Raw genomic sequence first — 10219 nt, 5'->3', positions numbered from 1 at the left:
TGCAAAACACCATGTTTTCGTTTCTATAATTCCTGCTTCTGTGTTTTCACTCTGCCCCTGTCTCATTCTTTTCCCCCCACAGACTGTTTTTAGAAGGGTCAAATCTATCTCAGCTGTTATCAGTGTCATGTCATGCTGCGTTGTGTGTATTTGTGCGAGCGTGTCATGCGGCGCAGCTTCATAAGCTCCTTTATCAGCCGTCCGGCACCCTCCTCTCCAGACCCCTGCTGTCTCTTTTCATTTTTCCCATACTTTCACACACTGGGCCACACATGCTTGTGCTCTCTGTCAGTGTCTTTGTTCCTCTCTCTCTCTTTCCCCTTTAAACTAAGGCACACATCCATCCTAACACACTGAAATCACTGAGCTTCTCCACAAGCATCTGTGTAAACAAATAGGATGATGAAACTGGAATATAGCCTCTTGCACAGGTGTATAAAGAAAGGCATTGGCTATTAATCCTGTGGCTAACTTATTGTTTAGCTAATAATAGCACACAGCAGGCTTCAAGGCCTATTATTCCCAGACAGTGAGGTGGATTAATGGGAGACGAGGATTAATATGCCTATTTTCATCCCTGGGTAAATCATCTCTGTCTGTGTGCATGACCTTCTGCCAGTCTTATTACTGTGTCTGTCTGCTTGCCTAATTACCTTTCTGAAAGCAAACTTATCAATTATGGAAACCCATTTTAACCCACAGCTTTATTTGAAAAGACAAAAAAAAACAAAAAAACAAAACAAAATCAGCCATGTCAAAGCGGGGTGAGCTCACATGCACGGCGATAAAATCGTGGTTAACCCGAATGGATTTGGTTCATGAGGTTGGTGATCACTGATGATCATCTGGAGGTTATTTACAGTTGATCAACAAAGAAAATGAGGGGCCACGGGCGACAAAAATGGCTCGTGAAATCCAAATAGAAAAACAAAATCCAAGTGATTAAAATTAGAATTTGTTGATGTTGAATTGGTTAATATAAGGAAAACATGACAGTATGTAAGCACTGATCTCATGTTTTCTGAACCCCCTCCCACGCTCTTACACACACACACACACACACACGCAGTCTTAGCACTCTGCCTCATTGTGAGTGTGAGGACCAACGCGCAGAGGAACGCAGGACAGAAAAAGAAGCTTTGTTCTTTGTCCACTTTGCGCAGCGTCTGCAGCTAAATGCACCACAATCCACTCGGATCTTCCGTTTAATGGGGACACATTAAACTCTTGTCTTACTGTTGTCGGGGGAGCTTTGGAGGGACGCACTGAGCAGCACTGATGTGAGATCCAACATAAGGAGACATGTCTGCCGCTCAAGGACTTCTCAACAGCGTCTTCTCTTGCTCCTCTCCCGCGTCCAAAGCCATAACCAAACGGAGGCTACGCCAAACCCGGAGTCTGGACCCTGCTATAATAAGACACTCTGACACCGGCACGGAAGGAGTAAGCGGGGCATCGTTAGGTGGAGTAGTGGCTGCCGACGCAGGTGCGTCCCCGGAGCGCTTGGCTGTGAAACCGGCTTTACGCACCAAGGCTCCGACGTTAAAGGAGCCCATAACCCCGTCTCTCTCCTCTCCTTCCATACCTTTAGACGTTTCTCCATCCTCCAATTTCCACTTTGACTATGACACAGTGAAACGTGCCAAGAGGAATACCGCCGGGGATTTACCGTTTCTGGTAAGGGGGCCCGGCGCAGCGCCGTCCGGGAGCACCAACACGCTCTTCTCCCCACGGAGGTGGCTTCAGAGGAAAGTGCAGCCATCAAGCTCTCACGCATACGTTGTGTGGAAATCAGAGGTAAGTTTTTGTTTTTTTGTATGTAAGTTTACTAAAATGCTGTATGTCAGTATGGAGAAGTGGCGTACAGCATGTTGGAGCTTTCCATCTCCATCCTGGGATTTGAGCTACACACCGGCAAAGCGTATATGACAGCTCCTGGAACAATTAAACAAAGCAATCAGCATATTCTACTCTCTGTTTATTTCTACCAGAAACAAACACACTGTGAACCAGAAGACACATTTGCCGAAAATCTCCTTTTAGTGCAGCCAGACTTTAAAAACTGCACAACTGATATTTTGGACCCAGAAAGTTCCCTTAAATTCAACGTTGTATCAAATCAAATATCATGACTTTATATGTGTGTGTGTGTGTGTGTGTGTGTGTGGAAATTGTGCAGTCCAACTGGAAGATTTATAAAGGGGGAGTGTTGACCCAGCACTGACACCTGCACCTGGAAGCTGTCCAGTATCACACCAGCACACTACAACTGGGGCAGATATCTTGGTCTTGCCCAAGGGCACTATGGGTAATTAAATGGGGGAAGGGTGATCAGGCAGTTTCAGTTCTCCCACCTGGATTTTTCAGTCCTTGTGAAAGTCACACCTCCAGGAGAGCAAAGGAAACTCTTATGGAGCTTCTAAGGGTTAAATAATCCCAACAACATGTGCAATGAAGTGCACAGATAGTTTCTCCCTCAAAATCCTTTTTTTTCCCTCCCACTGTTGCTGTCATGGGCTGGTCAGGCTTCTTCTTCATATAGGCTTCAAACTGAGTGTGAATAAAGTGAAGGAGCATTGTATGAAATCCTTAACAAAACATACTCGGGCGACTAATTTTCAGCAGGGGTGGGGGGTTTACAGGCTACACAGTTGGCATTAGTCCACATGCAGTGGTGAAAAGGTATGATAATTTCCCTGCTTCTTTTGTGGACTTACAGTCTCTTTCTCTGCCTTAGTTGATATGCTTTTATGCTGCACTGAGTGTGGGTGTACATGCAGCAAGCGCGTGTGCTGATGTGAAGGTCTTAAGGACACATGGCCCGGGACTGGGTTCTCACGACTACGAGCAGTCACAGGGTCAGAACCATGCGGCCCTCAAACAGCTCTCCCATCATTTCCTATCACAAAGAACGGCTCTGGCTTCACTCCCCCCACTGTTTCGCTTTCTTGCAAGCGCGCTCGTACACACACACATCGGCATGCATCCACACTCTCTTCTCCTCCCTCTCTTCCTCTCTGAGATGTTGAGGAGCTCTCACTCAGCAGAGTTTCCCACCGCTGTAACTCTATTTTCCATGTTGTTTTTCTCCCCACCCTACCCCCCCTGCTACGGCCCACTGAGGATAACATGAAGCCATCAGTTTGCAGTCATTAGTACAATCTGGACCATGAAGTTATTGCACCTCAGAGTGTTTGTAAAAATACCGAGGCCAAAAGCGTTGGTCTGCCAGGAGGTTTCACACACTGTTGGGTGTGAGGTAAAATACTGAAATGAAGAGTAAACAAAGACTGGATGTTGGGAATGTACTGAATGTGGCAGATTTTAGATTGATTTAATGACAAACTTCTGTTTGTTGAGCACAAACTGAACAAGCATGTATCATAATCTTATCCGGTTATCTTAAATGAAGCGAATCTGACATCTTTTCCCACACAGAGAGTGTGTGTTCAGGTATGTCCAGGCCACCCTTGTCCCGACTTTAGCTCATTTGTTCTGTAGTTTTTATAAAATGTTCTGTCAGTTGTGATCCTGGCATGTTTCCAATATGCTGTCAATCAGGTATAGTGAACGATCCAAAAAGTTATCAACACCGTTGATTTTGTCTCCTTTAAATCTAAACATGAGCAACCCACTTGGAGTGTGTTTCTCCATGTTGAAATTACAGGTGGTGACTGGTGTTTGTGTTTCTTAATTTCCATTCAGCAAGAGATTTAATTTAATTTACTTCACAAAACAGCCAAATGAGCTGGATTACATTCCATTTTTATTTCTATTTCTACCCAGATTCTCAAGGCCCCGACTGACTCCAGAGTCCTGGGCACACGTCCAATATGGCTCATTGTCTGCCTGTCAAAATGGTCCCAGCTTTCAGCTCCATTGCCATGTGCTGACAAAATAACTCAAAAAGCAAAGGTGGTGAAATCATGAATGGAGTTTCTGCAAGTTCATTTTCATAGTCTTGAAGTAGATGGAAGTCATCTACTGATGCATATAAAATCCTCACTGCTCCAAAAGTGACTCAGATATATCACTTTTGCTTAATTGTAGGAGACACAGACAAAAAATATAATTATCGAAATCAAAGCAGCAGAGATCCAGATAATCCTGTAAGCTACAGCTAAAGGCTCAATGGATCCTACATTTCCCATATTGCAATGGGAAAGTATCACTGTTTGAGAAACCCTCTTCTAATTTGGAGTCGTTGTTTTCCCAGACAAACTCCTCCAGAACCAGAGGAAACAACTGTACACACAACTGTATTCACAATCTGAGTAGAACTCTAAATTATGCATATAATACAAATAATGGCATGTGTAAAATCAATGTAGTGCCCCTCCATGCCTTTTTGGTCAATTCTAGGATTTAAATAGGTCAAAATGTAGCCACTTCATCATCATATTAAAGGCAGCTTGGTAGTTTGGAGCAAAAGTATTCCAAATATTAGATATTTCGATATTCCTTTCATTCAGTATGATCGTAAACAAACACGACTGCAGCTTTTGAAACAGATATATATTTCTGTCTTCTGTAAGCAACAAAGAAATTGTCTGCAGGTTCAGGTATTGCGATCTGTTCAGAGACCAAAATTTGGTTCAGATTAAGGTCTCGCTGGGTGTGTGTGTGTGTGTGTGTGTGTGTGTGTGTGGAGCAACCTGTGCAGATTAGTCTTGTGCTATGCCTTTTTAAGACATGGACAGAGAGAGAAGGAGCGGAAGGGAGAAGCAGAGACAAAGTGGAGATGTAATGGTTTACACAAAAAGCAGCGTCTGACAGTTATATTGGCCATGATTGCTTAATAGCTGTTTCCACGGTCAGGTTGTTGATGTTCAGAGAACAATGACGCAAGGAAAAAAAAATCATCAGAAAGTACCCTCTGTGTTATTACAGCGGGAGGGTCGACGGTTCTTCGCGTGGATTGATTGACTGTAGAGTTGGGCGTCATATCAACACACGTTCTTGCAAAATAGCAAGAGTTTAAAACCATTGTAGGTCTTTACAAGAGCGTTGACACACAGGACTCTGTAACTTCAGCATGCGAGACATACACGGAACATACGCAGACCTGGCTCGCATGTGCACACATAGACACACGCATGAAGGCTTGGAGAGGAAACAGTGGTCGGTTAATTTGATCCCGGTTGTTTATGGGGCTCCAGAATGTTGATAGTGTTGGGTCTATTTTTAGATCCTCTCACCCTAAAGCTTGAGAAGAAAGCGAGTGTGTGAAGAAAATCATTCCAAAATGAAATCTCCACCATTGAAAAAATACAACTGTTGCCACTAAATGACTGATAACACAGGATTTAGAGCAATTCACCAGCAGTTCAGTGAGGTCAAAGTCCTCTGGTCACCGTCACAATCCAAATATTCTACTTGCACATACTAGCAAAGTCATGATAGCTGCAAAGGCTAAAAGGCTGCTATCAGTGTGCAAAAACTCTTGGTTTAGTGACACCCATGATGAAACCAGCCCTACTCGCAATGTTTAGGATCGAGTGGTTATTTGTTTGCACAAAGCGAATATCTCGTTTCTGTTTACTTTGTAACCGAACCACGGTCGCTACAACTGGGAATTTGGAAGGCTACCATTTGGAATTTTCTGTTTCCCACTTCAGACCGTTCTGTGAGTTGTTTATGGAGGATGGCTTGTTTTGCGTGCTTTTAGAGCAGCAGAAAACATGGAATCGTTCTTGCTAAAAGCATGAGGGGAAAAAAAGACATAATTTCAAAGGTTTATTAAAGTGTTAGATAAGATATGATAGGCCTTTATTAGTATAATGGATAAATTCTCAAGTATGTGACCAGTGACATCATTTGGATGAAGGAATTATATTTGCTTACACGTATGTTAGCATTCTTAAAATTCTCAGAATGCCCCTGTGCTGATTTATATTCATGCAGCATACCTGAGCGAGGCCTACGTCAGAGCACTGTTCAGAGAAGAAGAGAGACACGCTTTGAGAAAGTTTATCATTGGCTGTCTAAGGAGCCCCATGGCTCTATATAGCAATGTTGGTCATTCTGTCAGTCCACCAGAGACAGAATGAATATCTCAATATACTGGATGGACCGGCAACATTCATGGATCCGAGAGGATGGCTGATGGTTCAGTCACATTAAGGTGTTTGTTGCAACAACCAGTTTTCTGCATTTGGATTCCTTGCTGTCTTTTGTTTTCAGCATAGAAAGCCTAAATTTCCCACAAAAATACTGTCCATATGTTATGAAATAAAATATCATAAGGTTTTCCATTACATGAAAATCTCAAGAATGACTTTGTTTAAAGAGGATGGAACAATAAAGAAGATGGCTCAGTTAACACAATGAGATTCATCAACTCTTTTGTAAAAGACAACGGGTGAAGAAAGAGTGAAAATGTTTCCTTTAAAGGTAACACTAACAGCATTGTCCAATGTTAATAATTAAACAAAAGCATCACTGGGAGGCCATATTCATTTGAGACAGTTTGTTGGCTATCTGCTAGAATTTCCTGCGTAACCACTCTGATATATTTTGATAGAATCCCACACATGGTATGTGAAACATCTATTTCAAAAAACGTTTGTGTTGCAAGCTTGCTTGTCATGTTAAACCTTTTTTTCAAGCTGCTGGCGTAACGTTTCATTTAACTGAAACCGACGGTTCTCTGATTTAGCCTTCTGAAACATTTCAGTATGAACTGCTGTACATGTTTTCCACTGCTTATGCCATCAACCGTAAAAGCTGAGGTGTTGACACGGGTCATGGCACTCTTCCAGGAGCCAACAATTTCTTACCAAACGTGGTCCACATTGAAGTGTTTATAACAACAAAATCACATGGTCTGAGAAGTGGAAATACGTGCAGCAGCAAAGCTTCTAATCAGAAGATGTTGGAGAGTTTTAGCATCTTTTGACTGGTTACTTGAACATGCTGCATAGTGTACCTTTAAGAGGTACTTTGTTGATTTACTCTCTGCAGCAATCTTTGACAGTCATTACAGATTAACCTATCGATTCTGTTCTTGATTTATCGTTTGGGTCGTAAAACCCAAACCAAAGATACCCAAACATATGTTCATAACCACAGACTAACTTTCTGCGGTGTTCTAGGAAAACATGTTCTGTCTCAGGCATTTATGATTAGTTTGATTCCCTTTTTAATCTGTTTTCTCTCAAATGTGCTCGAAGAAACAGAGATGCTTGCACTTGTGAACCTAACAGCTATCCATTCTGCCTTTCCTCCCTGATTTCCTCCCTGAGTTCTCTCAAAGCCAGGAGGCCGACCTTGACGGTTTGACATATTTGGAACGCTCGTACCAAAACACACACTAAAAACTGAGCAGTTCAACGGAGGATTTGCAAAGTCTTGCAACTTTAGAGATCCACTTGTTTTGGTTTAAGCGAACAGTATCACTTCAGCAAGTGAGTGCAGAGCTGCAGGACCATAATCAAGGCGTCAGATGCAGAATGTCATCACGCCGTTGCAAGAATCTCCATCAAAACGCTGAAACTGTGATGGATTGCAGGTTGATTTTCTTGGCTCATAGCAGCGGTTTCTGATTTGGATATGTTCACAATTGCCTTGAAGCCATCGTCTGATCTCACGGCATCATGAATCAAAGCCGCCACCACTGCTATTCTCATCGAGGAAGGATTTTGAGATAATTTTTACAGCAGATTCATGCTGCAAATCTGATTCCAATACGATAAGATATTCGAGATATACTCACAACAGAATGAACTAAGATGTTCTTTAAAAAATATCAATGAGCCTGTTGTTTCCTTTAGCTAAACATTCCATGTTATGGTATAGATGGCCTCTGCAGCATGTACAGTTCGCCTCCAGGGAGAAGCCTGTGAGTCTGCACAGCCTGAAGTTTGATTATGGGCCTTATTAAGTTTAATGAGCCCGGTTGTTAACATGAACAACCTTCTGACAGACCAACTGGTCCTGGGCAACAGAAACACCCAGAGTAATCCCAAACATGTGCTTTCAGCTCAAACTGTTGCATATTCTAGGATTACTGTCCATATATTGGCTCGATGTAGACTTAAATTTGTATGACGTATGAGTAAGACGCACTATCTTCTTCCTTTTTTGCAAATGATGGCCTCCTCATTGTAAACAGGATGGAAAGCTAAAGGTTAATGTAAGTGACTCAAGGTTTCTAATGTGCATGGATTTCTAAATATTACACATTACTGTCTGAGTAGCTGGTATGATTCCTCTAAACAAATGAGACACCAGAGGAGACAGTCTATCTCACCGTAGTGTGAAGCTGGATTTATTCTTTCTGCAATGTGACTGCAAAGTTCGACATCAACATCAGAGCCCAATCTGACCAATCATACTTCTTACAGTCCCCACATGGCACAACTTTGTGTGGAAGCTTTACTGTAATCCCTCAAGGCACAACTAAAACTTTATCTGTGGATCTTCATAAAGCCCACTGCTTCCATTTGCAAAGGGATGCAGACCTCGTAAAAGACCACTTTAAACCTTTCACCATGCACAGTGTGCTATTTTGCAAGTCTGGATGTACTTTACCACTGTGTACAAACAGGAAATTTTACATGACATGTCAATAGCGATATTAACAATATTTGCAAGATCCCTCAAATGTGGTTACCAAACACCTGGGACAAAGATACGTAATAGAGGGAGGATATTTTATCGTTTAACAAAAAAAATTTATTGTCCAAAATGACATCAGTCAAGTTTTCATTGCCATTTAGGACAACGTAAACGCAGACTCTGACATATAGGCCAATATCAGCGGACTGATATATCAGCCAGGCTCTAGTCTGAATTTATCACATACTCAAAACAATACTCATGTGCAGTTGAGCCGCTTTTCTCTTTGCAAAACATGGATTTCTCAAAGATTCAGCACACTTTTTTTCTTTAGTGCTGTGACATTATCTCCCTTTGTGCCATGAAACAATCAGAAAACAGAGCGCACAAGTTTGAAATGCACTTCGGAGGCCAGTAGGATATGACATCAACATTTAATTCCAATGAGATGTAAGCAGTGCCTGATAGAGAGAGAGCGAGAGAGAGAGAGAGAGCGAGAGAGAGAGAGAGAGAGAGAGAGAGAGAGAGAGAGATCGGAACATACTGTGTAATGTGTGTGAAAGAAAATATTTGAAGCTCATTCTCATTTACTCACAGAAACATGACACCTCATGGGCCAATTTTTTGACAAGTTTGAAAAGAACCATATGAAACAGCGGGTTTTGTTTGGCTGTGTGTTTTTTTTGAGAACAATCCCACATCTTCTTCGGGATGTTTTCTCAACAATGGAGGAAACGAGAGCAGTTTGAAATAGAGACGGCTGAAAAGTAAACATTAATTTCCGCAGCCAGAATCTCTCTGTCTGGTGCAGATTAAACCTCTCCACCAGTGAGAAAGCTGCAGTGTTGAGTTACTTTTAGTGGATGTGTTTGTGTGTGTGTGTGTGTGTGTGTGTGTTGGGGGGGGGCAAAGGCAGTGGGTGGATGATCTAATTGTACACTTTTCAGTCTTGAAGGCAAAAACGTCCATCCCCTAGTGTATTTGTGTGTGGTGTGTGTGTGTGTGTGTGTGTGTGTGACCCCCGTGTTCACTAATGTCCTCCCTAATGAGGTTTGTCATGGGCCAGAGGGAAAGCAGGGATCCTCTCACATACGCCACGGTGTGTTAGGTTTACAGCTTCCCATTTATGTATTTGTCTCAATCAGCATAAACTCTGGTGATTTGATACTCACACTGGGTGAAAACATTCCATAACATCTCAAAACAAACTCACTCTTCGTCTAATCCTGGAACAGAAACAGAAAAATGAAACTGGAAAAAAAGAAAGGTATTTTCATTGTTTTGTTTTTAATACGTTTGGTCTAAAGTCTCCAGCAATGACTAAAGAAGGACCAGTTTATTTATTTATTTTTTTTATCATTATTAGATAAGCACTGAAAATGTGATTCTCCCACATTGTTTCACTTCTGGAAAATTATTTACATCTAATTCTGAGAACAATATCAATCGAGAGTTTTTCCATCCTGTGTCTTTCAGTTCATATCCTGTCTCGATGCTGAAAAATGAGCCCAAAGGAATGAAATCCAATTTTGTTTTTGATTCTTATCAAGCTCTGGTTTTTATCTGAATGTTGCAAACCCTCAAAACAAAAATCTCTCTTTGCAGCCCTCATGGATGGACTGCAAAACTCGTTTTATACATGATGGAATCCCCAGTGTGT

At 42.0% G+C, this 10219-nt stretch overlaps 1 protein-coding gene across 1 annotated transcript in view; it reads left to right on the top strand.

Annotated features, from left to right (window-relative positions):
• Nucleotides 1-1070: 1070 nt before the first annotated feature.
• LOC124055307 (rho GTPase-activating protein 6-like) overlaps nt 1071-10219 on the top strand; it is a 66917-nt gene continuing 57768 nt past the window's right edge. Inside the window, exon 1 of the mRNA XM_046381989.1 lies at nt 1071-1797. Within this exon, the coding sequence (XP_046237945.1) occupies nt 1303-1797 (495 nt within the window). The 5' untranslated portion in view covers nt 1071-1302. The remainder of the gene's footprint in view (nt 1798-10219) is intronic.

Source organism: Scatophagus argus, chromosome 24, assembly GCF_020382885.2.
Source record: "Scatophagus argus isolate fScaArg1 chromosome 24, fScaArg1.pri, whole genome shotgun sequence".
Taxonomy (NCBI): Eukaryota; Metazoa; Chordata; class Actinopteri; family Scatophagidae; genus Scatophagus; species Scatophagus argus.
Note: the sequence above shows the minus strand (reverse complement) of the source record. Positions and strands in the feature narration are given on the sequence as shown.